This window comes from Heteronotia binoei, chromosome 1, assembly GCF_032191835.1.
Source record: "Heteronotia binoei isolate CCM8104 ecotype False Entrance Well chromosome 1, APGP_CSIRO_Hbin_v1, whole genome shotgun sequence".
NCBI lineage: Eukaryota > Metazoa > Chordata > Lepidosauria > Squamata > Gekkonidae > Heteronotia > Heteronotia binoei.
In genome coordinates this window covers 83,045,912-83,073,864 of record NC_083223.1, presented here as the reverse complement: position 1 = coordinate 83,073,864, position 27,953 = coordinate 83,045,912, and the positions used below count along the sequence as shown (strand labels likewise).

Below are 27,953 nucleotides of genomic sequence, written 5' to 3'. Positions count from 1 at the left end.
TTTTTAATAAGTGTGTGTGTGTGTGGGGGGGGTACCCTTCCCATCCACTGTGGGACTTGTTGCTTCTCAGAAGCTTTCCGGGGTAGGGGAACAGCTGGAGGCTCTGAAAGGGGCCAAGTCAAGACAGTCAAGCCTAAAACTTTGGAGTCAAGAAGGGACTGCACCTTTCATGCAAGCAGCAGGGGTTTCCTTCCAACTCCCTCTCCCCCACCCCAGCACTTTGCAGCCAATAGCTCCACCCCCCCCCCCCAGCCCATTCCACATGGCTTCCTCCACCTGCTGCTCCTCTGCCTCCCTCCTCTCTGGCCCTGGTGCTTTTGCTGCTACAGTGCCCTGCTCAGCATTCCTGGCTCTGGCTTCACTGGCTCAGCTATGGCCAAAAAAGAAAAAAAAAGGGGGGGGGGACAGGCTGCACCCCGGAGGGCACCCTGGAAGTCAGAGGGCCAAACCTTGAAGTTGGGGGGCAGTGCCGCTACAGGCCTGGCCCTCTATTGTGTTTTTTAATAGAAAACATTGTAATGCCTGATAGCTTTGATAGCTCTCATAACGCCCCCTCCCCCGGTTTGCATAGTGCCATGAAATCTCAATATAACCAGAGAAACACTACAAAAACCCAACCAGACTGTTCAAGTTCAGTTCCTGAGTTAACCTCTGCAGAGTCCACAATCAGCATCTGAGTTATTAAATGTGACACCAGCCCCTTCCAACAGCTGCTGTTCTTTCGTTTCCTGGAAGCATTACAACATGACATTTTAAGAGCAGCGGTACGCCAAATTAGACCAGCAGGTCCCCTGTTATTTTCATGACAAACTTTTAGATTCGCCTTCAGTCTTGAGTCGAATCTGGGATTTTCAATGAGCTCGCTTTCAAGTTGCACAAAACTCCGCTGCTCCATTGTCTTGATTCTACCTGCAAATCCAGAATCCTGCCGCCGAAGGGAGATTCTGGGAGGCCGTAGAGTAGGGGTGTCAAACTCATTTGTTATGAGGGCCGGATTTTACATAAATGAGACCTTGTTGGGCCAGGCCATAAGTATCATAAAATGTAATACCAGGTAGCGGACATATAAACTTTATAAAGGGCTCAGACACACAATTAAAGGGTTTTTAAAACTTAAAATAAAACATGCTTAAAATATTAGCATGCTTGCAATATTTTGTTTTACAGTCTCTGATAAATGTCACCTCTTGCTATAAATTATTGCATCAAAACCTGCAGACAATGTCTGCTGTATCAGTCTTGAATATGTGCTGTTCAGGTATGCACATCTGTAAGTTGCAAACTTACTTTTGATTCATTGACATTCATTACAGAACATCTCATGGTCAATGCTTTGAGCCTAGGACCCAGAGGAACATGAAGCAGCTAGGCCTTGCGGGCTTTTGTACAGAAGTTGCTTCACGTACTAGTCAAGAGCATGTGAAGGCACCATGGCACAGACTGAGGGCTATGTGCTCATCTACAAAAGTATAATTTTCCCCAGGAAAATGACAACTAAAAAAAATTACAACTTCCCCCCAAAAAACAGCTACAAGAACAGAGGGGCAGCCATGTACAGCGGTCAGTGTCAGCCTATTATCTGGGAAGTCTAAATTCAAGTCCCCCAATCAAAGGAAAATGTGAAAGGAAAATTGAGGAAAAGTTGTTGGGTAAACCTGGGGTGGAACACACTCTCAGCCTAATGCTGATATTTCTCTTCTAAATAGTTCACATGCTTTCCTATTGAGCAAGACTGGAGGGCATGAGTACAGTGAAAAAGAGGAGGGGAACCCAGTTATACCCATAACAAGCCAAACAAATCTCTCTCTCTCCCTATCTCTGTAGCAAGGCAAAAAGCTCATACCTTCACTAAAACATTGCTAGTCTTAAAAGCACTCTTTGTAGCTCTCCTGATGGTGGGGACTGGCAAAGGACGCTCTGGTTCTTCCTTTCATTCCCTGGGGCATGAGGTGGGGGGGAAGGAGCCTCAGCCATTCATTAAAAGGAAGAGAGGTTTGTCTCACTTGCTCTGCAGGGTGATTAATTGAGCCTGGCAAACTTAATCACCCAGCAGAGCTATAGAGCCAAGCTCCCTTATTGGCTGAGGCTGCTCCTCCCTCCTCTTCCCTTTGGGAAAAGGGAGGGGGAGAGGGAAAGGCTGCTTTGTTGCTCTGACTTATCTGGGGAGAAACCCAAAATGGTGACTGAAAAAAGCAGGCAAGGGAAAACTAAGCAGATGACAGCCAGTTGCTGGAGGGCCTGATTAGAGCCCTCTGTGGGGCTCATGCGGCCCGCGGGCCACATGTATGACACCTGTGCAGAGCATTCCCCCACCCCCACCCCACGGCTCTCTGGTGTGCCCGCCCCTTCGCCGATTGCTTCTGGCCTCCACCAGCTGCGGCACTTTCTTTCCCAGCCCCTTCCTTCCCCTTCCGCCTCTTCCTCCTCCTCTATCTCGAGCTCTTCGGAGTCGGAGACTGGAGCGCGCGTAGCTCTTCTCTCCTCCGTTTGTGTGTCTGTGTGAGAGATTTCGCGGGCCTTGGCGCCATGTCCCGCTATACGCGGCCTCCCAACACTTCGTTGTTCGTCAGGAACGTGGCCGATGCCACTAGGTGAGAGCCGAGGAGGAGCGGCCCGCCTGCATGGAGGGAGTGGCGGCTCGGCGGGCGGATGATGGGCCTCTTCCCCCCCCCCCCGGATGTGGCTGGGAAGAGGGTTGAAGGCAGAGCTTGGCCTGGTTGTAAAGATAAGGGAGAGGGATAAGGGTAGATTTTTTTTTTTTAAGGCAAGCAGGTAAAAAACCCCAAAACCCGGAGAGAGAGGGTCGTTTTCTTTTTTCAGGCTTCCCACATTTGTGTCGACTGGCCCTTTGAATGATGCCCCGGAGCTTTAGCAAGCGAAGCTCCCCCGTCCTCCCCGTGGTATCTCCGCGCCAAGAAAGGCTGTGAATACTAAAATACTGGAGGCCTAGGCGCACGGACGGCACAACATATATTTACTTGGTTACTGGAGCATATGGTCGTGGCTGCTTGCTATATTGGGGGGAAGGGAGAGGAGGCCTCTGGGAGCTGCTTGGGGATAGGGGAATACTCATAAGCCCCCCCCCTCCTTCCCCCGGCCCTTTTGCAGCCTACTTTGAGTGGCCTGTATACGTGTAGCTTTATGGATCGTATAACTGTCGCGGGCAATTCTTTAGTCGGTTTACGTTCTTGGGAGAACGTATGCATTTCAGTGTGATGTCATCCATGTGCCTTTCTCCAGTCCATGCGGCTAGGTGGCTTGGAAGCTTCATTATCCTATTCTTTAAATCACTGCTGGTTCATCTAGAAGGGCAGCACGCTCTGTTGTGACTGTCGGAGATCTCTTGTGGGCAAGAGGTCTCTGCAAGCTCAGCAGCCTGAGATGCTTCAAAGTGGGGGGTCTGTGGCAGAAGAGCTGGTGTTCTACCACTGAAGCAATGACTGCCACACACCCCTCCCCATATTTTTTATGTGTCCTCTTCTCTGTGACTTTAAAGTACGTTGTAGACTCCTGTCCCCTTTCCCATAACGTTTCTTTGATCTCACAGTAAGTGTCTTACACTTACACTGAAAGCTGGGCACCTGTACTTTTTTATAATTAAGTGGTAGAATGAAAGTTGACAAGTTGGTTTGAGACACACGTTCAGGAGTTTGACAGGTGTAGTTCAGTAATGAGATTAGTTATGCCTGTTGAAATTTACTCTTCTGCCTAAGTATTAAAAGTGCAGAAGTCCTGTCTTCCTTTGCATCTGAATGCTGAATATGTTTTGTCTTGGACAGGCAGAAACCAATGAGAGCCTTGTGCCTAGAGTAAGCACTTTACGTGAACCTATTTAGTGGTTAGGATACCATTAAATACTAAATTCCTCTGTTTTGAAATGCTGAATTCACACACTGTACTTGCATTTGACTAGTTGTTACCATCTTGTAGGTCTAGGTCTGAAGCTGGAATACAAAATTGGTAGCTAAATAAATGCCATATCACCTAATGAATAGGGTTGATTTAGTTATACTGTAGAAAGCAATGCTCTTTAACCCTGATTCAGACAGTTTATTTCTGAAGTATGATGCTTCTGACTGATACAAGCAAAATTTTAAAAATCTGTTTATTTTATCATGTTTAGGAGTAAAAGTTGGATTTATTAATTTTTTGTTAGATAAAAGCAAAATAATGTTTATTTTAATGTTCAAATTCTTGCTGGTTGGCAACCAGAAATGTTGTTTGGGGGTTAATATACTTCCCACACAACTGCTTACTTGAGATTAGCGATACTGCAGTTATCATTAATGTTCTGCTAGATTAATCTTTCTTGCAAAGGCCTGTAACAAAGGCAGGTACAATTTGTTTATTAGCCACATTATTGTTCCAAGCAGAAAGGTGGAATATAAATGTATTATACATGCTGACATAATAAAAAAGCAATATGGAATAACTGATGAGCAGATAGAACAAAGTAGGAGTCAAGTCACACCTTTAAGACCAACAAAGTTTTATTCAGTATATAAGCTTTTGTATGCATGGATACTTCTTCAGACGAAGGAATGGGGTACAGTGAACAGATATACATATAGCTGGTGGGTTAAGAGTAAACTGATACAAAGTTAGGATCAAATGGCAAAATAGTGTAATAAATTGGAAGACCATTTGGTCTGGATAGCATCTGTGTGGGAAACCAATTAAAAGTAATAAAAGTTGCCTGTTAATTGCTCTTGCTACTGTAAATAGGGATTCCTATTTATGAAATTCCTGTTTATTAGCTAATGTGCACACCTCTTGTATTATTCAACTCATACATGTGTGATCCAGTTCCTCTACATACAGGTGGGATAGAGTTTGTCCACTTTGTGAGGATATAGTGCTTCAGGGTATCCTTACTCGAGAACAGATATCTTGTCCCAGTCCCAGCTGGAGTGTTTTCATTCCTGTTGGTCTGTGATGTTAGAGTGTTTCTGATTTTTTAGCAAACATTCTCAATCTCTGTGTTCCAAGATTAGTTGGAATTTCCTAGTTTCTTTGTAGGGGACAAAAGAACCCCATTGCATGACTACCCAGTATGCAAAAGACTGCAGCTCTTCTAGTTCATGATTCATAGAATCATAGAGTTGGAAAGGACCTCCATGGTCATCTAGTCCAATCCCCTGCACAATGCAGGAAATCTATAAATACCTCTCCCCACACCTCCAGACTGAACCTGAATGAAAGAACTCTCAGTGAATGAAGCAGATAAATAGTTGGGTATTACATAATCTGGAATGATTGAAGGACATATTCTCACAGGTAATCAGTAACAGTCAAAAGGCATCAGAGCTCTGATATGCAAATAGTGCCCCTGCTATGCTCAAATAATTTTTCTATACTTTCACAGAATCTGTACATGTCCTCCTTTTTGGATTTGTGTAGTTGATTTAAAAACTCAACATCATGTGGCAGTTGTTAGCTGAAACATGCATTGTGTGAACAAGATTTCCCTTGTTTCTCCTGAACCCGTTATCAGTTTGCTAAATGTATTATATGTTGGAAAGATTTCTGTCTATATGCTGTCTACCTGTTAAAAAAATTACAAAGCCTGATCATATCCCATCTTTAAATATGTTTGTTTTAAGCTAAAAACCCCAATGTTGTCAAGTTTTTCTTTTATCAGAAAGCAAAAGTTGCCTTATATTTGAAGCAGAGTGACAGTAAAGTTGCCAAAGAAAACTGACTTACGATAATAGTACAAACAACAGTTCCATAGAGCAGTAATTCTAGGATTTTTTTTTGCGGTGGGGGGACTGGCTGTTGTAGGATTTTTGGCATGCATTTCCACAATGTATTTAAATCAGAATCCCAATGGGAATGATCCATTGTCAGGAAGAACACATGTGAATGAATCTTAAAAGGTACAGTTAAGTTCATAGCTCTTTTTTGTTTTAGGGAAGAGACTCAGCATTTAATGTTTCTTTTAGCACTGCTGAAGGTCTTCTTTTCTGCAGTTTAGTTGCTAGTAGAATTGAAACTATGGGCCCACAAGACGATATAGATCTTGCTATATTTTTTCTTGGAAAAAAGTCCCCTTCAGTAAAGGTTCTGCTTCTCTCTGCATATATCCCTTTGTTTTCAGACTTACTCACTTTCTGTTTTCTTGGGAATGATTGATTCTTTCAGACAATCTAAAGTCACTGCCCATATTTTAACAAATGTTTATGATCATAATATTAATCAAAAATTAAGCAGTTGTGTATTCAGTTATTTACAACATGAAAAAACACTTTAACACCTCCATCCCAAGAAGTGATAATTTACATTTATTCATGAATGCAGAGAGAGAGAGAACTAGCAGGCCCAAGAGAAACTGGAAGTGAGTGAGTGACCTGGAAGGACACAGGAGCCTTGAGAAAGCTCAGTAGTTCTTTGTCTGTTGGACATCCAACATATGTAGAAACCCCCCCACAAATTGAGTCTAAAAACTATGAGGAAAAACCAGCAGAAAACACCAGAATGCAACAAATGCCAATAACATATAGATTTCATGTGAAAACTAAGTGTACAAAGAATGGTTACTCTTGAACCATTATTCCTTAGTTGAGTAAATAATTAGTCTATGAATGGTTGTCCTTTAGATAATTCACAAAAAAAAATACTTTGTGTGTCTTTAATATTATAGAACACAAGATTGGGAATCGTGGCTGCATGGTGCTAAAGCTAGTGCCATAATATAGAAATCCTCTTTTTTTTTTGCCTTATTTCTGAAACACTTCAGGCCTGAGGATTTGCGCCGTGAGTTTGGTCGGTATGGCCCTGTAGTAGACGTATACATTCCGCTTGACTTCTACACAAGACGCCCAAGAGGATTTGCTTATATACAATATCCTTTATTTCACTGTGTTTTTGAAAATTGAGGTGAATTGTTGTTACTGCGTCCTAACTTAATGTATTTATTTCTTTGTCTCAGAAATTGTAAAGCAGTCCACAGTGGCTGGCAAGCACCCCAAAGTTTGAATGAACCTGGTTAGATAGAGTTCAAGCAGGCAAGCCAAAAGACACCTTTAAAGTTCAAGCTTCAAGGAATAAAGAGGGAGGGTGGAAACAGATAAAAAGAAAACTGGAAGAGGGGAAGTCCTTTTTCAAGGAAAAGACAAAGCCGCAACACCAAGTTAAGGCTTCGGCTTTCCGACATTTGCTCAGAGTTCCAAAGTCAAAGCCAAGTCTGATTTGGTTGGCTCTACGGCCCTTGTCAAGTCCATCTAGCAAGCCCTAAAGAGTAAAGGTCAAGATCACGTGACATGGAGGTAACTGCCAAAGTTTCCTTTTGTATCTTATCACTCAAGCGCTTAAAATTCAGTCAAACACTTGCTTGTTTATAATGTTTATTTTAAAATATTGCTTCCTTAAAATAGTACAAGAAAACGATATGGATATTTGTTTGGTTTTCTGTGAAAAAGAATAATTTTTAATGGAATACTGAAATGTATCAGTCATTTAGATGATCTACTGCAATTTTTGTGGCCTTTACAGCGATTTGTTTTAAATACTGGAAAGAAAAAGGAAATAAGAAAACCAGATATTTTGTGCATAAATGTCACAGTGTTTGCCATAGAACAGAAGTACTGATCTAAATTATTTTTGCATCTAGGTATCTTCCTATTAAAATAATGCATCAAGTTTAGTTAAAGGCCCTTAAAACAAGATGTATATCTTAAATGTCCTTATGTAGGGTCTTCCAAATCATATGCAGTTTTTTATCATTATGACTTTGCCATTCGTATTGTGGAGGGAGTGACTCCATGTGCACACATAGAAAAGCACTTGTATTGAAATGGGTGGGGAAGTCTGTATGATGCACAGGAGGCATGTGTGCATTTCAGTGCACATATGAGCTTCTGGATTAGGATAATTATATTTTAAAGACATTAAATGTAACCTTGTTTGTAAATAATATTCCACTGTCAGCACAATTGTCTGTTCTATTGACAGAGTTTCCGGCTTCCTGCAGAAAAAGTGTCCTGTCACTTTAATAGGGACTGCATGTGATGTTATTTACCAAGGGATGTTATTTACATCCATGCCATGAAAACCTTTAGTTCCCCATTTTCACATATTATGCTTCTGTTAAAGGGGCAGGGCATTTTCCTCCATTTTTTGTGCTTAAAGTAGTACACACAAGAAGTTTAAAGAGGGATACCCACTTCTAAACAGTACTGATTCCATAGGTTTTGGGGACTTAAAGCAAAGCAGCCTCAGTGGATCCCCTTAACTTGAAAGAGGAGGTTTCCAAACAAAATTATTTCACACTTTGTCCTTCTTGAGGTGGTCTTGGGCCCTTCTGTGGGTCTGTGTCCTGGCAAATGAGCTTGCTGTTCTGTGGAACTGACCCTGTTTCCAGCCACATAATGGATGTTGGCACCAGTCTTAGCTCCTTGTCAGATGTCTGGGGGTGTGTACCTTTCAGTTATGTGGGTTTTCTGGGAAAATTTGAATTAATTTTTTTTTATGTCCTAAATAGTGATCTGACTTATCATGTTTTTATTTTGACTTGTTTTAGTAAACAATATTTAAACAGCATTTCACGTAAATGTTATATTTCTATCCCAACAATCTCATTGGAGGAGGTCAGTTGTGGTTTAAATGTTATATGCAAACAAGTTTATATCTTTATGTGGAAGACATTTTTATTGGAATAAATTTAAAGACCATGTAAAATGTACTTCCTTTACATGGTTTAAAGAAAAAAAATTAAAGTACTGAAAGCTTTTGACACACAATCTTTAACACACTCAAATGCTATCAGTGTGGTTGCCCACTTATCTATTAAAATTTATTCCATGAAGGTCACTGAAACATCTCAGTTTCACTGACATTTTCCATTGTCTTCACTGACAATCTGCAATCATATCAGAAGAAATGGATAAATGAGAATTTTAGCTTTGGTTTTGATTTGGCTTGCACATATAATAAGGTGAGGGAGAATTTATCTTTTTAAAAATTAGATTATTACATGTATTTGTGTTTTTATTCCAAATAAGTACTCTTTCCTAAGGCTAATCACCTGAAAACCAGTAATTACAACTTTGAAACTGCCAGCCTTACTTGATATTGTTTTGGGAATGGCACCTGTTCATTGTCATTAATTTTATGAAATAATACTTCTTTAGAAATGAAAACTTTTGTCCCTGCATCTCTGGTGTCAGTCTTTCATGCTTATACATATTTATTGCAATGAGTGCTGGTGAGACCCCGGTCTATTTAGTTGGTCACATAAAATGTAAGCTGTAAGCTTCAGTTTTAAGTAGTATATCAAAAGAGCACTTGATTTATTAAAAAAATAAGTCTTGGTCTATGTTGTATGATACAATTTTTTGCTTTGTGCATGTTTAAAGCGTCCTTAACAGACAGTCATGTTTGAAGATGTTCGTGATGCAGAAGATGCTCTGTATAACCTCAATAGAAAGTGGGTATGTGGCCGGCAAATTGAAATACAGTTTGCACAAGGTGATCGCAAAAGTAAGTGAATATAAGCACATCACTTACTTATCCTGCAAAACTTTTGTTTTAAAAAAACATAGTCTCTGATATTATTTAGAAAAATAATCACAAAGAACTAGTTCTGTAATTGCATGTTCAATCAATGTGAAGGAGGGTGCCTTTCTTGTGCAATCTTCTAGTTCTGTTTTGAATTCTAGCACCAGGTCAGATGAAATCAAAAGAACGGCGCCAGTGTTCTCCAATGGATTACAGAAGATCACGAAGTCGTAGCCGAAGGAGGACACGTAGCAGAAGTTCTTCATGGGGCTGGAGCAGGAGATACTCCGACAGTTTTAAAGAGTAAGTCTGAGAATACTTATTTAATTATATTATGTTCTAGTTGATTTAACTTATTATTGAATATGTAGGTGTTGCTTTGAGTAATGATCACAAATAATCTGTGCATTTGTGATAGCAGCAGAAGGAAAATCAAGGCTATTTCTACAACATATATAGGTTGGAGTATCTTCAAAATCTTAGTTTGGGTAAGATTTATCTTTTTTGGCAGCATTCTCCCAGTTGCATGGCCTGGAAAAATAAAGCTTTGTGGAGATGAAGCTGACTTTGTTGGAGAATATAACACTGCAAGGGTAACATTACATTGCTCATTATTCTAGTGTACATAAAGCTTTGTTCAAAAACCAACTAGGCAAATTGCCTGTGGCATGTCCTTCCAAAATAAATACCTGGACTAAGATCCTCTTTTGTAGAGCTCTTAAATTACCTGTTAAGTTCTTCTGAGTTCAAAAGTTATTTGAAACTTTAGGTATTTGGCACTGCTATTCAATTTAAAAAACAAACAAACAAGAAAATGATATAAAGAGTTGAGGTTATTATGCTCTCAACATAACACATAGCAACATCAGAGACTACTCTAATGCTTTGGATGATTTGCAGGTCAAGGCGTAGACGACATTCTTACAGCCAATCTAAGTCTCGTTCAAAATCTCTTCCAAGGCACTCAAGCTCACCAAGACGATCTGTCACACCCCAGAGAAATTCTGGTTCTAGAGGAAGATCGCGGTCAAAGTCAACTCAGAGAAGCTCAAAATATGCAGAAAAATCCCCATCAAGTTCCCATCGAAGACGGTCCAGTTCAAGAACAAAGTCACGATCACATCCTAAACGTTCAGGCTCACCTACCAGGTCCCTGTCTAAATCTCCGCGGAAGCACGTTAATTCAAGTTCTCGTTCGCATTCTAGGAGCTTCTATCAGAGAAATAGTAACCAGTCAGTATCTGAAGAAGATTAATCTTGCTGTTTCTTTAACACAGTTACAATGAGCACAAAAAAAAGGTAGAACAAAAATTGTCCAAAGCTTATCAGAACTGTAATGTAATTGTGTGTTTGTTTTAAGAAAATGTCTTACTTTTATTTTCCTTTTGGTCCTTGCGTCAATGTGCTATACTGTTTAAGCCTTTAATTTCTGTTATTCTCTAGAACATTTGTCTGGTCTAGATTATCTTTATTTTACTTAGAGCTCACTTCTGTGCTTAGTTACAGCATAGGTTCTATCATGAAGCTCTTTATATCAATGCAAGCTGAAGCCATTCCTGGCACTGAAGTAGCTTCAGCTGCTGCTGCACCAAGATGCGTGGTGCGGGCGGGGGGAGGGGAGAAGATTACCTAGAGCTGTCGTGGCCTAATTGTAGTGCAACTCAGCAGTGGCTGGAGGTTGTACCAAGGGGCTTCCCCCTTGTGTTTAGTCATAGATAGGGCAAAGATGTCTAGTTATGATTTGCTTGCATCACACAGTACTTTTTTTACAGTACTTTTAAAAAAATATCACAGTACAAGCAAGCCTGTGCTGCTAGAACTACAGTTAAGATATGAATACAGCCTTTTGCTAATACAGACCTAGATTGGATGAGGACAGTGTTTTCTTGATAGCATATTACTAGGAGGTTTTTTGGCATTATTTGGTGCCTATTTTGTTGGGATTGTGAGAACACCAGGTTAAGGCAGACATTATTGTATGTGCTTCAGATAATCATGGTCTTTTTTTTCCTTCAGTTGACTGATGTAATTCAGCCCTAATAGCTGTTGAATTTACAGTGCTGTTTCTGAATGCGAGCTGGTTTATAATTGTTTCAGATTACATAAATATGTAGTAGTGCTGGGAAATTCTTGCATAATATAGGATAGGGGTATTTTGCATCTATCTGTTTGTCATACTTTGTTTATTTTATAATAGAAAAACTAGCAGAAGTAATTAAATTCTCTTACAGCCTCCATTTTTTTGGTTCATTTCCCCATCAAATTAATAGTTAAGGAAAGAGGCACTGAATTCTGTGGAGTCAGAAAGGTGTAACTCAGCTTAGGACCACAGTGTAAGTGAATGGAAAACATATATATATATATATAATATATATATATATATATATATATATATATATATATATATATATATATAGTTTTCTGGGTTGAACATAGGACCAGAAATGAGGTGGGGTGAAACAAATTTTGGTTCTGTGCAGCAGCCTCTTACAAATTGAATTATTCTCAAATCATTATGGAAAAAACAGGTCTTGAATGCATTGGACATGAAAAAGAGGCATTATATGTAACTTTTTTTATATACTTAATGAGTTAAAATATATGATTTTCATGTGTGGTTGAATGTTTTTGTAAAAGTATATCTTCAGCAGTTAACTTTGTAGTGAAAAAATATTAATTTTATTATATTCTGTATTTTTCAAAATATTGTATTAGGAGACCAAGGTAGAAGATACTTCCTTGAGGCATTTTTAACTGACTCCCTGAAACTATCGAACAGTCGCCTATCTGAGTATAAAATCTTTATTAGTTTGTTTAATGCTAGTAACAAAGGATATTCTTGTTTTGTTTTTTGCATTTTACAGTGTATTATATTTTTATTGTATAGTAATGTTTTGGAAATTATAATTTGTGTGTTAAATGTATGATAGCTGTGATATATGTTACATGGCATAAACACTGCATTGTAGTGGCAGTAAAATTACATTTCACTTCATGAGCAGTTACACAGTTTTATGTTGGGAGTGGTACTACTGTTATTTCATAACTGAAACTATTTTCAATAAAACATAGTCCTACTTTCACCTTTTTAAAAAGAATCTGGATTCCCTTTTGCAACAAGATGAATTGGTAGACCATTATTATTTCTTGTATATGGAAAACAAAGGATGGCACGGCAAAGTCACACAAGTCATTATTTTACATCATAGTGAGTGTTCCCTGTGGCTTTCTGTGACATGGTTGATTGTTTCGACATCGTTTGTTGTCTCTTTCCCCATGGGATAAATTGTTCTGTTCTCTTTTTCTGTTAATTATAGTCTGTTCCCACTTCTTTGTTGGCATATAATATCCTCAGAGGCTATCTGCCAGTAGAGGGGTGGAAGTATTTCCATACGTTTTAACCCTTTTCTCAGTGAACATACTCTCCTCTCTTTCCCTTTCTGATTTAAGGAGTTCTATACCACTTTAAAATCAGAAATCTATTACTTCCCCATTTCCTTCTAAATCCCATCTCATTACTTTTTAAAATTTTTTCTCTGTCCTGTCTACCACCTTCTCTATTAGAAGGAGGAGATGGACAGAATATTCATTGATGTATAAGCTGACAAAGATTACTCAAGCTAAAGTTTATCCTCTCTAAAGAAAAGGTCTCCTACTTGTGAGTTTGCAGCCTGGCAATTGATGGCAGCATCAGCAAGACGGTCTGTTCTTATGACTTCTTTACTTGGGAGCCAGCACCCCATAGAAATTCCAGCATTTTTTTAAAAAATGTACAACATTAAGCCCACCTTGATCCCATGAAGAACAAGCCTGTTATACTGCTATCCTCAGCCTGTTACACTGCTTCTTTTGTAGCAGGAACTCTTTTGAGTATTAGGCCACACACCCCTGATGTAGCCAATTCTCCTGGAGCTTACAGTAGGCCATCTACTAAGAGCCCTGCAAGCTCTTGGAGGATTGGCTACATCAGGAGTGTGTGGCCTAATATGCATATGAATTCCTGCTACAAAAAAAGCCCTGCTGCTATCTCTGTAATTAAACCGTAATTAAAACCACATGTAGGAAAGCATTTCTGTAAATGCCCTTAATGTATAAAAATAATAAATGTCTAAAATGACTCCAAATTCAACAGCAAAGGAGCTACAACAGCGCTGCTGCAACATGTACTGTTGGCACCATGAGAGAGAACCCGGGTACTGCAGCTCTTTACTGATACCATTAACCCTATTTTATGAAGATTGATATTAATGGGAAAGGGGAGTTATAGTAGGTTTCCTCTTCCACATGGCCTCTTGATCATATTACCTATTAGAACAAGAAGGAAGAATATTCTGTGGCTCCTTTACTGGTGATGTAATGCAAGAACCCAGTTTAAGGGCTGTTATGCTTATTATACACACCAAGACTGTGTTACTGGTGAGCTAGAAAAGTTGTGTGCTGCTTGTTTCAAATGGGCAGATGTCCCACCCTTGGAAAAAGTGAAATGTATGTAAGAGGTTTCTGTGACTCCCTTTCTTGATGAGAGGGATGCCTATAAATACAAAGCAAAACATGTCTCCCCACCCCATGATTAATTGAAAGGTGACCAATATTTTTAACCTCGTAGATTGGTGGTACTCATTCTGCAATGTGCAGAGAGCCATGTTCGCAATAACCAAAAGAGCCTCATTTCCTTTCATTGTTGGCATGAGGTTTATACATTAAAGAGGCTTGCAGCCTACCCATTCCTCCAGCTGTGGCTGTTTCAGGGTGGAAACCACATGCTTACCAGAAGTCCCACTTGAAACACAGGACCGTGCCAGAGTGGAGAACAATGCTCAGAAGAGAACCACTGAATATCACTGTTGTAGATGCTCCTGGTGTAAAATGGAAATTACAACTGTTAGGCACTGCTCTCTGTTGTTTGGTTCAGAAAGAGGTGATGGGCATGGGGAAAACTAGGGAAGAGGCTGGAGTGGGTCTATGCACCGTACTTTACTATCCCTGTACTTGGTCCAATAAATGATTATTGAGATGCATGAGATTACCAGCAAAATCATTCCAAGTGTTCTAGCTTTAGGGTTGACAAGTTCAATTTAGGAAATATCTGAGGGGTGGAGCTGGAAGACTTCCTCAGCCCCTAAAAACAAATAAAAATACACCAATGCAGTCCCCCTGAATACAGTCTTCATTTCCTTCTTTTTTTGTTGCATTGAAATGGTTCCACAGCAGCTGCACTTCCACTAAAATTAAATTGAACTCACACACAAAGTAGCCAAAATAAACAGTTTGCATGCCCACACTTTTGTGATCTCCTGGGGCAATGGTATAGACAGCTTTACTCACCTGAGTTGCTGAATGTAACAATTTGCTGTATTTCAACCAACTTTAGAGAGAGGTCTAGGGGATGTTTCATCTATCCCATACGCAGATTCTAGTTAATGCTTTACTTTTCTTCTTAGTACACAAACAGCTTCTGAAAGGAACGCAAAACCAACTCTCTCTCTCTCACACACACACACGGCTCTTCCTGCTCACTCCCTGCAGCTTTAGTCTTGTTGAGATTTAAAAGCGCACATGCACGGTCCAGAACAGAAGCAGTTACTTATAAAATTCACAGATGATACTAAACTCCCCATATTTCAAAAAGATTAGGCAAGGGGGTTCAGTTCTGTGAATCCAAAAGAAGACATCTAAAAGGCACATGGTCCCTTTAAGCATGATGATCAGAACTCTCTTTGGAGCTTTGATCGTGCTTTTCACAACCTTGCTCCTGGCTCCAACCCCAAAGTCTCTTGGCTCCACCCCCAAAGTTCTCATGTTTCATGAGTCAGACCTGGCAATTCTAGGAAACCTAGGCCTAGCAGCAGCCTCTAGGTGACATGACACCACCTGACTTGGGCTGCTGTTCAATAGCAGTCACCCTATGAAAGCCAATGTTGTCCCTGAGGGTTCCCTACCTTGCAAGTGGGCCTGGCCCAGTGGTCAGCACCACAAAACTGGGCCACAGTTTTCCTAGGTAGAGGTTGCTGGAGGTGGAGAAGGAGAGCTTAAGACAGAGGGGGAGACAAAGGTAGATTGGCTGTTGGCTGGGGATAGTGCTATCAACTCCAGATTAGAAAATACCTGGAGATTTGATGGGTGGAGGCTCAGGAGGCTGGGTTTTGAGGAGGGGAGGGACGTCAGAAGGATATAATGTGGTAGACTCTACCCTCCAAAGCATCCATTTCCCCCATGAGCACTAGGTGTGACACCCCCTCTCCACTCACAATGCCTACCCTGATCTACAACAGTTAATTCCATAGATCACCAGGAATTTCAACTGCTCTCCAGATGGCAGAGATCAGTACCTCTGGAGAAAATGGCTGCTTTGGACTCCATGTCATTGTACTCTGCTGAGGTTGCATCTGTCACCAAACCTTGCCTTCCAAGGCTCCTAGTCCAAATCTCCAAGAATTTCCCAATCTGGAGCTGGCAACTCTAAAAGGAAGCAGGAAAAAGGGGGAAAGGCTATAGGGCTTTTCGGAAAGGGAAAGAAGGAATAGGGGAAGAGAAAATGAGACGTCTCCACGAGTTCTTATGGATTCCTGCTTGTGTTGCTATATTTTCCACTTGGAGAAGGATGATATCTGAAAGTGATATCTGATAGCCGTAAAAGGAAGGTTCCTAACCATATTTTTCACTGGATGATTTTCCTGCAGATTGAAGGGGGCTTCTGGAGGCACCTTGGGTACTGCCTCTTTAGGTTCCAGGGCTTTAGCCTCATCAGTCTTTGGATCCTTCCTTTTTCCTGATGAGAAGGAACTTGGTGCCCTGGTCTGTGCATCTCTTAAACTCACTACTTGCAATTTGGCCTCAGAAAAAATGTTAAGTTTTTGGGGTTTTCTATTTTTTTAGAATAAATGCAACTTTAAAAGCAGCTATTCCTGTTCTGAACTTGTCACGATTCAAGGAGGTAGTATAGCTGCATCACAAAAGACCGTGGACCCAAGCTTTTAAACTGGAAAAGACTGAAGAAATCCTCTAGAGGGCGCTCAAACCTTTCTGTACTCATCAACAACCAGTGCATTTTGAACAAATCTGCCTTAATTACATACACTTTCACTTTAAAGACCCACTAGAAACGAAAAGTATTGCTTGAAACAAAGGCAGGAATATAGTTAGGAACAAAGAAATTCTATTTACACTGTCCTAAATGGAAGGTAGAAGACAAGGGAGTTAGAAACAAGAAAGGAAAGAAGCTTCTCATGGAAATGGCTGTACCACATGGAAACTGTTGGAAATGTTTGTGACAGCGGCTTCTAATGGTGAGCTGATTTGTGTGTACCAATTTGCCCTGCAGATTAGCCCCCGTGTTGATTTATCTCCACACTGCCAAGAATGTTTGGCAGGAAGCGGCAGGTGGTAGTGAATGGTACGCACAAAATGGCTGACTAAATGTAACAGCTTCCATATAGCAACTTTTCACACTGGACATTAAAAGCATCAGGGAAACCCCTGAGCTTTAGAACCTGCCTTTTTTGTGGCTTTGAAAATAAATTGATCTGATAGTCTAGGCTGATGGAGGTATAGGCAGGGATGGCATCTCCCCTTCAAATATTCTTAACTGAAGCAACTGTTTCTAGACTTGATATAAAAACATTGTTCAGTGTGTTCTGCAATTGCTGTTGGTCAGCTGTTGTTGAGGATAGTCCTGTTACTGTCATGGAAGGCAGGAAGTGCTAACCTCTTAGATAAATGTTGAAGTTCCCAGAATAGTTAAGCTAAGCTACCTTGACACAATGTCCAGGATCAGCCCATGTTGGTTGTGCAGTGTGGTTGCTAGTACTGATTCAGCTGTTTCTTGGTTACCCATCACTAATAAAAATGAACTACATTGGACACTCAAGTCTAGAAGATTAAAAGACAATGTGTAACATATTGTTTACAATTTTACAGTGGTATACTGGTTAAGTTGTTCATTGCTTAAGCATATTTGAAAAGGAGGTATATAAATTTTTAAAAGGATAAAATATATCGGAGAAATACTAATACGGATTTGGATGGTTTTCAAAAGTACAGGATTAACAAGAAAAATTATAACCAAAAGAGCAAGCATAAAGTAGAAAACACAAACATGTAATTTCAGTAGTGTATTCTCCTCACAGGTGGAAATAAACCGATTGTGAACTGTGAAAGTCCCCCCCCCCCCCCCCACTTCCGGAAAGGTGAAGTTCCAAGATTCATACAAAACATGCTGTTTTCTGAGTAAATGCATTCTGTTTATACACTTTGTCCACAATTTGTCCCTTTGTCCACCCTTTCTGTTTATACACGACTTTGATAGGGAATTGGCCTGCAGTTCAACACACATTTTAGGATGAGTACCCAGCTTGCTGGGGGGAAAGTGTAGATGACTGGGGAAGGCAATGGCAAACCACCCCATAAAAGAGTCTGCCATGAAAACATGATGCAACATCACCCCAGAGTTGGAAACAACTGATGCTTGCACAGGGGGGGCTACCTTTTTTACCTAGTGAGAGGATTATTTTGCAATTATTGTAATATGCCATAAAACTTTGGGGATGTTTCACAAAATTATAAACTCTTCAAATTAGTGGATTAGTAGTGGACAATGATTCAAAACATTTCCTAGCAGGGAGCAGATTGTTGACTTTTATATTGGAAAGGGTATATTTAGTGCATTTATACCATCTGCTCTGAGAACATTTAGGTTTGAAAGGGAATTGGAATGGAATACGCCTTTTAAATTTTGCATCTGCACTGAGTACATTATTCTCAGATTTTGTTAGTGTTAATACTTGGGCTGTAACTGGATTCACTTTGGATCAGAAAAAGAACATTAACTGAAAGCACGCTGTTCTGTCAAAATAGATTTATCCATACTTATAAATTCTCAATTGCATTTGCAAGTCACCTATCTACAGAGCTTATTTTTTTACCTTCTGGTTGCCACAATCCACACAGTCTACTGCAGATCTATACACTTCAGGTATGCTTAGTACATCTGTAAAATTTTCTATGTGCTTGTAACAGACCTACCAAAATGGAAACTAAACACAAACATCTGAGAATTCTTCACAAGGTTTCTTTCAAGTTCAATGGTATTTTTTGGTTTTATATTTCTATACTGATGTCACTAACTGAAGATGACTGCAAGCAACGTATTTTGAATTCAAGAACGCTACTGTATTATTTAGTGTTTATTTCTAATGGAATAAAGGTTTCCATCTTTCATGGCTAGAATTGTCTCAGAAACTCAGCTCACAAATATGGTGTCCTACAACACTTGACTCTAGACTTATGCTGCAATCCTTTGGAGTTACTCCAGCCTGAGCCAATTTAAGTTACACTATACCCCATTCCCAATGCTTTTCTGGTGGACATATCCATATTGTAGGATTTACTGCTCAATTCACATATTGTACATGGGTGGATTTCAATCTAGCAGTGGAATATGTGCATAAAGACTTCTTCAATGTGTGGATCTTCATTATTTTGCTGTGGGGGGCTGTGCCCATCCTGCAGAACTTCAGATATATACTACTTTTTGTGATGCAGCTGGTGGTAAAATGTTGGATTAGGATCAGGAAGAAGCAGGCTCAAATCCTCCTTCTGTCATGAACTCGCTTGAAAAACTTAGGCCAGTCATGATCTCGCAGCCTAAATCTCTAACTGAACATAAAATTGTCGAGGAATATTCTGGCTGCAAGTTAGTATAGATATTATAGAGCTTGTTGAGCATTCAAATCAAGTATATAAAATACCTTAATGCTTGTCTCATATCCTGTTCACCTAATTTTTAAAGATTTGTTGAGAAGGGTCTAATGAAACATTTGTACATAGCAGTTGTAGTATCTGAAAGATTGATGTCATAACATAGGCATAGCACATTAATACAGGGATATTAATCACTTCACCTCAGCAATATTGATCAAAGCACAATAAATAACAGCAGCATGAGGGGAGGCCAAATTGTTTTATTTAATTCATTTTTTTTAAATTACCAATTATCTCTGGACGAAAAACACAGCTCCTCTATTTTAGAGAATCAGCTATGCTAAATTACTGGATTATTTAATCAAATTCCAAATGTGCCTTTGAGAAGGAATTGAATTTAACACCAAATACCATTCCAAACAGATTCACATTTTTTTTGAAAGCTTCAACGAAGTATTGTGCCACAGATTGTTAAGCTTTTCAGTAGTGCCTTAGTAGTTTGTTTTTACATTGCCATTTGAACCTTGAGATGAAGAGCTTTTCTCGATTTTCAAATCTCATTACCTTGTGCAAACACTGTCAAGTCTTCCATGTGTTAAGCACACATTGCAAGTTGTCCATTACTATATACAAAATCATCTGCCACATGAGCAGTATAAAATACATCCTTTCATAACAAAACTAAAATGTACCTCAAAATATGAATATACACATTACAGGATATACAATATTTACACAACCATAAAAAATAGAGTACATGTTTATGATTTAAGACTTGAGTCTTTTGCACTTCATGTTGCAACAAGGCAGGTTTCAAATTTCTAGTATGTTCTTGGTTATCCATATGCTATGCTTGAACTTTTAAGAGAGTTTTTAGATGGACTGCCATCATCTCCCTATTTTGGTCAGAATATTGGACAGTGCTTCCTACCCAATGACTAGGAGGCTTTGGAAGGACACTGGGTGAAGGAGGTTCACTAAATTTTGCCCCAGCATAATTTTCTTTTTGGTTAGATTCAGTCAGAAAGATGGGTTTCCTTGATTTCATGTTCTTGATGTTTTCTGTGTTTTCCACAGTTTTTTTCTCCTGCTTTTTAATGAGCTCAGATGATACTGATTCTTGCCAAAAGTTATTTTCACTTTTTTTTGCAGGTGGAATCTTGTTTAGTTGTATATTACACTTGCTCCTCTGTCTGTTAATTTTTGATTGTTCACACAGGTGTAGACTATGAACAGACTGATTGTATGGAATGGTAGCCTTCTCAGATTTCCCCATCTTGCTTTTTAACAACTGTAAAGATAAAAAATGATCTCATAAATACATGAACTACTGCCATCTCTATAGATCCATGTGGGTAGCCATGTTGGTCTGAAGTAACAGAACAAAGTGAGAGTCCAATGGCACCTTTAAAACCAACGTTTTATTCAGGGTGTAAGCTTGTCTGATTAAGTGTGCATGCATGCAAAAGCTTAGATTCTGAATAAGACTTTGTTGGTCTTAAAGGTATATCTACAAGTCTTAGAACTATTCCCCTCCTCCACTGACAGTTATGCCTATAGATAGACCACAAAGAACCTTTTCGATCTTATTTTATAGCATTCTTATTTCCAGAAGTACACACATCTCTACTTACTATTCCTGTGAAAGTTTATATCCCACTCATTAAAAATAATTCCCCTACGTTTCCCCCCTAGCACTAGTAATTTAGGACTATGGTTGGAATTTTGAGATTTAATAGGATAGACCTTACTAAAATGCAAATGTACTTGATATCCCATTATCAGGTCAATACCGGGAAACTACCTTGTACTAAGATTCCTGGCTCATCTAACTCAGCAAGTAAGACACATCTATTTAATTGAACGAAGCAGGAGTCAAGTTGCACCTTTAAGACCAACCAATTTTTATTTAGAACGTAAGCTTTCGTGTGCTCTTAAGCACACTTCATCAGACGAGGAATTTAATGCTTGAACCATTATTTCTGAAAGACCAAGGGGCCGTAGGTTCAAATAGATACAAATCAGGATTTATTAGGCTATGCAACTTGTAAACAACTGCTGGAGAGCCTTCTCGTCAATCATGGACAAGCCACACATTCGGGAACAGGAAATTAAAATCCAGAGGGATCTTATTGTGCTTTCTCCAGAACGAACAACTGATGGGCTTCTGTGAGCAACCCTTAAGCACTCCTCGGCTTGATACGTGTATTCTAGGTGAGGAGCTTTTAAAAGGACGTTTCCCAAATAAGCCTTTTCATTTCAGGCATGCAGGAAACTCTGGAGTTCTTACTGGAGAGCCTTTGTCTTTTCTCTCTACCTTTCAGTAAACATCTTCCTCCGAACTCGATCAAAGCGGGCCCCAGACCGCCCCCCTGGAACCTCCAGAACTACCGACGCCACTCTCAACCCCCCCGTCCATTGGGCGCGGCGGCGCCGTCACGTCTCTTCCCCCGCACCGTAGCCAACGGGCTAAATCTGGCTGTTGCTGGGCGCAGCCGCCGAAGCTCATTGGCGGAGCTTTTCAGCCTATCTGCGCCTGTGGAAGCTGACTTGGTCCGCTCTCGGGCAAGAACGGGCGTAACGGAAACTTCCTCCCCCTCCCCTCCCCTCCCCGAGGGGCAACAACGGCTGTGCTCCTCGGCTCGGCCCCGCCCCCCTTTTCCTCACCTCTTTTCTGAGAGGTTTGCTGACAGAGGCTGGTCTCGGGGAAGCGGTGGGCGCTTCCTCGGTCAGAACCGCTTCGAGAGCGGGCTCTGGCGAAGCCGTTGTGGGGATTTCGTAGGGGCTGCGCGCCCCCTGCGTGGTGTTCCTTCGCCCCAGGCCGGCGCGATGTTGTTGGTGCTGTTGGTAGCGGCTCTGGGAGAGGCTGGAGGAGGCGGACCGTATTTTCCCTTTCCTTCTCCTCACTCTCTTCAGGGCCGGCCTGGGGCTGCCGCCTGGTCCCACCAGACAGCAGCTGGGTTGGTGGCCTTCGCCGCTGGCGTCCGCCCGCATAAGGCGCTGTAGGAGGGATGTGGGAAACCGCCGGGGGTCCTCGGTGCCGGCCGAGATCCGGGCCAGGAAGGGGGAAGAAGGCGCAGTCGTCGTCACCATATTGAAGGGTTAGGAGTCGCGTCTTGGCAAGCAGGGCGAGGAGGTGAAAGAAGTCGGGCTAGTGGGCCAAAGTAAAACAGCCAGGGTTGCAGGGATGTGATTGCGGAGCGTCCGGTTGGACTCGACGAGGCTGCGATGGTTAGGCGATCAGATACGCTGCTAGGAGAACATGGCGGGGAATGAAGAGAATCGCCACAACGCCCTACTGTTGTTACCCGAGAAGGCCACACCCCCTTCCTACTGTCTGCCAATCAGCACCAAAGGGATTCATAGAGACCCGCCTCTTTCTTGTTGCTGTCCATTTAATTCGGTCCTTGTGCCTTGATTGCACCTGCTGGCCCAATCAAGGCAGACACAAATACAGTCAGAGTACGCCCTCGTTTCTACTCGCTCAAGGGGGAAGAAGGGAGGGGAAGGAAGGGAGAGAGAAGTTCTTCTACCCCGGGTAGTTTCCAACCCAAAGAGAGAGAGGTGGGTGTTTTTCTACGCCTCGTGATTTCTACTGGCTGGCTGATCAGAAAGGGGCGAAAAGGGGGACAGGCACCTTCCAATCAAGGGCGCTTCTTGCTTGAGCCGGGCACAAGAGGCTTTAGAAGTTCTTTGGGAAACATGACTGAGGCTGCGGCCGTCATGGCGGTCCCGCAGGGGCTGGAGGCCAAGAGCTTTGCTGAGGAGCAGCCAGTGGTCCCGGGCTTCGGAGGCGCCACGAGGAGGGATAGCCGCCTCCTGGCCAGCAGTCATCACCAGCCGATACTGCTCAGTTCCCCGTCGGGCTGCCTGATCCCGGCCGTCGACCCGCAGGCGTTGCAGGACTTGGCGGCTCTTGCAGTTCAAGCAGCGGCGCAGGTGGATGAGCTGCTGCGAGGCATGCACGGCCGCTTGCAGGCCGTGACAGCTCTCAGCGTGGGCTGCATCCAGACATACAGGGACAGCGTGGAGAGCTTAGGCGAGGCCGTGGACACGAGCATTCGTTCCATGTACACGCTGATCGCTCGCTGCGAAGAGCTGGACCAGGAGCTGAAGCCTATGCCGGACTTGGCCAAGCGCATCCGGGATCTGAAGAGCGCCCTGGAGAGACTGGAAGGTCTTTGCAAGTAGCCGGGCTGATGCCGGCCTCCACTGATACCTCTCGGAACTTGGGTCTCTGTAGGAGCTCAAAAAGGGAAGCTGGTCTCTGACCGGCAACTTTCCCTCCAAGGAACGGGCCACTTAGCTTTCAAGGCACTTAGCTGTTTTCCGTTGTGATCTCAGGAAACTGTCTCTAACCAAGTGTTTTGCTTTCAGTTATGTGTAAATAAGTTGCACCACTTTAATAAAACAGCCTTTCTCTTCCGTAAGCCCTTCATTTTACCGCAAAGCCGGCTTTGGAGTCCTGACCCAAACCTCCTTAACGTGCAAAAGTAGTTATGTCGAACTTATCTTCTGAAGGCCTTTGTGCGATCATAGTGCAGACTGTCTCCATAGATCGGATATATAAGTTCTTGAAAGATGATCATGGGTGGTAGATTCACTGGAAGGGGGCTCTTCAAAATCCCACGCATGGGTATTTACTTTTACAAGATGTTTGATAAGTATAAACGCGTTGAGGGTTATGTTCAGAATAATTAACATTGGACTGCAAACTGGCGTTTTATAAAAGATTTCAATGTTCATCTCAACTAACATGGAAATCCCCAAATAACTTCCGGTATATTTGTCTCAGAGAAAACGAAAGCTGGGGACATTAGGTTGAATTTTGGATCTAAAATTGTATAGTGTTAAGGGTAAGCAAAATATATTGTAAGTAGCTTTGATTCACAAGTCAGCCAAGCTGCATTACTTGGAGTTAAATCTGTGGAGGCTAATAACACTAATAATGAGAGCTAGTGTGGCTGTAGTAATGACTAAGCTTGTAAACTGGGAATTCCCGTATTTCACCCATGAAAGACCTAGCCACTGTTTTCTCAGCCCCCTCCCTTCTATTATAAACATAGGAAACTGTATTACGCCACCTCAGGCAAACTGGCATCAACTGTTCAAACTCAGTTAGTGGTACTGCCCACAATCTGAAGTCCTTTTAATTGGATGTGCCAAGGATTCAGCCTGGGGCCTATGACATATCCCCATGAGTGCTTTCAGTACTCATAATCTGCAGTATAAGTGTTGAATTTCTGTGTTTATTTTTTGTTACTATTCTGAACTATGTTGAGGAATGGCATAATGCTATTTTAGTAGTGCAAATCACATTTTGTATCATTGTTCTCTGCTCCTCTATTCACGCTGTCAGAAAATTACATGTGTCTAACACACACAAATCCACACAATTAGGTTATGCACTATAACAAACTAAAGTGAGGCGCTCATGACTTTAAACTTGCAGAGCACTAGCAACAAAACAAAGTTATTCTATGTTGCTTCTCAGTAACACTTAAGGTTTTAGATCAACTTTTGTTAAGCTGAAATGGAATAATTTGTATGCCCTGCAGACATTGTTCTAAAGCTCTACTAGCATCTTTCTTGAATGTATCAAATCAAACCAATTTAATGTTTCATTGGTTTTATATACATTCCTATTTCTGATTAGTTCATCTTGCACTCTTCATTGTCTCACTAACTGATAAAATTAAATTAAATTCACAGTGTGTATTATCTCAAAACCCAAATTGGAAAAAATATTTAAAGGCAGATATTTAAAATATTCTGACCAAATATTTAAAATTCATAGGTGCTTGCTATACATGCCCTGACCTTCATAGCCCAGGCTAATCAGATCTTGGAAGCTGAATAGGGTTGGCCATGGCTAGTATTTAGATGTGAGACCTCCAAGGAATACCAGGTATGTGACGTGGAGGCAGGCAATAGCAAACCACCTCTGAAAATCTCTTGCCTTGAAAACCCCACAGGGTCGCTATAAGTAAACTGTGGCTTGACGATACTTTCCACCACCAGCAGTACATAGAACTGGAAAATTATATTTTTGGATGCTAGCATCAGATTTCTGGCACAAAGGCAAACTGAGCACAGAGATTTTTTCATCCCTACAGATTGTGTGTCTTAACTCTTGAATGCTGTCCTTGAAGAGGAAAATGTGTAATTTGATTAATCTGCCATAAGGAACCATTTATTTTGCAGTAAGCCTAAATGCAGCTTCATCACTGTAGGCAGAACTTAAAATAATAATGTCATTCCTGTAACAACATTGATTTTTATAACAGAAAGCAGTCTGGTTACCATTGGCTTTTACAGAGTTTAACACAATTAGTAAAATAAGGTATGACCAGCATTCCCCCCCCCCCCCCCTGGCTTTACTGTGATATTTGAGCATGTACTTAGTGAGCTCCTGGAATGCACCCTTGAAAGTCATTAGGCCGAAAAGTGCTCAGATTAGCCCAGATTGTGGTTTATAATTATAATTCTTAATGTTATAATTTTAAAACCTTTTTAATGGCAAGGCCTTTATCAGATACACAGTTTTTTGTGCATACTTTTGCTTTATGTTACTTTGAAAAGATTAAAATGCAGTATCTATTTTTAGATATATTTTAAAAAGAAAATATAATTAGGAAATGCTTTTGTGCTTTGTTCTCAGTTGATAAATTAATAGCATTCAATTGATAAATTAGTAGTAGTGTCATACATATGAGTGAGCATTTTCAGCTTTGCCATTTCATGTATCTTTACTATCAATAATTTAGTAATAATCATTCTAATACAGTAGATTAAAAATCCTTATCTTTACCTATCATGGTGAATTAAATCAACTTTTGATGTGCTTCTGATGTGTGTCTGATTATGGTATTTTCAGATAAATTCTGATGCACTTATCTAAATGCAGATAATTCACCCCCCCAAAAAATGTATTATACGAACTATAGAGTTACAGTATAAAGGATCTTTCAGTCTGCAAACTTTAGTTTGTGAACTTGGTACCAAACTGATTTTACATTATCTGATATAGATTGACTATATATTTTTTAAAAATGAGATTTTACAAATGCTGTGTTTTGAATTAAAAATACAGATGTATGCATCTATATTTGAAAGCTCTTTTTGCCACCTGTTAATGGCAGAGAGAAAGAACTGAGCTCACAGTATTGTTCATTAGTATTTTCTTTGTCCTTACTACTCTGTCTTTTCTTGTTAGACTGGGTATATGTGGTCTCAGAGAAACTTTGTGCCAGTTTACACAGTGCTCATTTTCTCCATTTGCTTTCTTCAAATTTCTTATCGAATTAACAAGTTTTATTAGTTTAGACATAAGTAAAACTCCCATGTATTGAAACTTTGCAGACAGCTGTGCTGAAAACAGACTCGACTGTGCGGCTGAACAACAAGTGCTGACCTTAAGGATCTATTAGTGGTTATTAAAAAAATGATTTATAGTTAACTTATAGAGGTTTATAGGGTCATTTTTAAAAGATGATATGTAATTAATTTTGGGGAAAAGGGTCCTAATATTTTGCTCCACTTTTCTTGCACAAGTGTTTTTTTCCCTTAGTCCTGTTAGAAAAAAGGAGCTTTCCTTATTTGAAAGGAGAATGTGATTTTGTTCCCTTGGCTGAGTTCCAAGAGCAATTATTTGCGTAGCCTACAGTAGACTGTTCTCTCTTTGTTTTTATTCCTCTTAGAACTGATGTTCTTCTGTTTTCTCCTTGGTGTTTTTCCTGGTTGCAGAATCCATCCATTACTTTTAATAGCAATCATCAAAATCTTTTGTACACAGATGGAATTTCTGGGATCTAGTACTTTCTGAGGTTTTCAACGACAGGGAAAATTGCCCCATTTCCATCTGCCAAAATTGGTTGTTTTGCTTTAGTGAACAGAGTGCAGAAGCTGGATCAAGGAAGATTGGGTTTAAATCCCAATGTTATCATGGATAGTGTTGGAATAGTCTTTAGCACTGAACTGTAACCCAACTATGTTATCAAGATATCCAGGAGAGAAAAGCAATTTTCAAGTATAACTGTTTGTTCAGATCACTTAATTGGTGTCTCAGTTTCAGTTCCTGCTAGAGATGTGAAGGCCCAGAGGAGAAAAAGGGAAAAACAGATTTTTTTTTTTGAAGGAATGCTGGGGAAAACCCTGTGAAATACTTTATCTTGTTAAATGTTAAAAGTTAAATGTTTTTAAAGACAAGATGGACATATTGTGGGCATATACAGCTCTTAAATCAATATGTATTTCTGCACCTAGAAGGATTTTCATGGGGAGAGTATGCAAGGCATTTATTGCTTCCTGTAGTTGTGTGCCTTTTGTTGCCCTTTTGACCTAATGTGGTTGTTCTTTTTACCTTTCCTTCAAACCACTGTGACATATTTACCCACACGGTTTGAGTCCAATGGGATCTTTAAGAAAGCTTATACCCAGAATTAAACATTGTTGGTCTTATAGATGCTACTGGACTCGAACTTTGTTCTATTGCTTCGGACCAAACCTTGTTTTATTACTCCAGACCAACATAGCTGCCCACCTAAATCTACATTTATCTGCAGACTGGATATAAAGACTATCAGAAGGAAGTGTGGCAGATGCTGCATCAAAGCCTCAGAGGAAAACGGAAAGTTTCATTGAGAATTAAGCTCTCTTTAATGAGATAGCACAAATTAAGGTGGATATCCTAAGAGAGCACAGGGTGCTTCAGTTTGTAGTTTTCTCTCAAGTACTGGGTATATTTGCAGTTTTGC

The 27,953-nt window shown here is 40.6% G+C and overlaps 2 protein-coding genes across 3 annotated transcripts; one reads left to right on the top strand and one right to left on the bottom strand.

The window, feature by feature from the left end:
* Window positions 1–2,396: 2,396 nt before the first annotated feature.
* SRSF12 (serine and arginine rich splicing factor 12) lies at window positions 2,397–10,854 on the top strand. 2 transcript variants are annotated; one of them, XM_060236995.1, is made up of 5 exons: window positions 2,397–2,591; window positions 6,740–6,844; window positions 9,377–9,480; window positions 9,660–9,801; window positions 10,459–10,854. In XM_060236995.1, the coding sequence occupies exons 1-5, from the start codon at window positions 2,527–2,529 to the stop codon at window positions 10,751–10,753; spliced, it is 711 nt and encodes a 236-aa protein (XP_060092978.1). In that variant the 5' UTR covers window positions 2,397–2,526; the 3' UTR covers window positions 10,754–10,854. The 2 variants fall into 2 exon arrangements, with proteins under 2 accessions (XP_060092978.1, XP_060092969.1); XM_060236986.1 differs by having other exon boundaries at window positions 10,399–10,854.
* Window positions 10,855–19,437: 8,583 nt separating this feature from the next.
* On the bottom strand, window positions 19,438–22,572 carry PNRC1 (proline rich nuclear receptor coactivator 1). The gene is made up of 2 exons (XM_060236975.1): window positions 21,865–22,572; window positions 19,438–20,488 (listed from the first exon to the last, which is right to left on the bottom strand). Exons 1-2 carry the CDS (start codon window positions 22,288–22,290, stop codon window positions 20,045–20,047), a joined length of 870 nt encoding a protein of 289 aa, XP_060092958.1. The 5' UTR covers window positions 22,291–22,572; the 3' UTR covers window positions 19,438–20,044.
* Between the last annotated feature and the right edge of the window lie 5,381 nt (window positions 22,573–27,953).

What these genes read in the sequence shown, in the direction of transcription:
- PNRC1 (XM_060236975.1), bottom strand. Translation starts at nt 22,290, where the DNA reads ATGGTGACGACGACTGCGCCTTCTTCCCCCTTCCTGGCCCGGATCTCG. An exon ending in GCAAACCTCTCAGAAAAGAG is followed by an intron (nt 20,489 to 21,864) that starts GTGAGGAAAAGG and finishes TTATCTTTACAG; the next exon opens with TTGTTAAAAAGCAAGATGGG.
- SRSF12 (XM_060236986.1), top strand. Translation starts at nt 2,527, where the DNA reads ATGTCCCGCTATACGCGGCCTCCCAACACTTCGTTGTTCGTCAGGAAC. An exon ending in AACGTGGCCGATGCCACTAG is followed by an intron (nt 2,592 to 6,739) that starts GTGAGAGCCGAG and finishes GAAACACTTCAG; the next exon opens with GCCTGAGGATTTGCGCCGTG. An exon ending in TACTCCGACAGTTTTAAAGA is followed by an intron (nt 9,802 to 10,398) that starts GTAAGTCTGAGA and finishes GATGATTTGCAG; the next exon opens with GTCAAGGCGTAGACGACATT.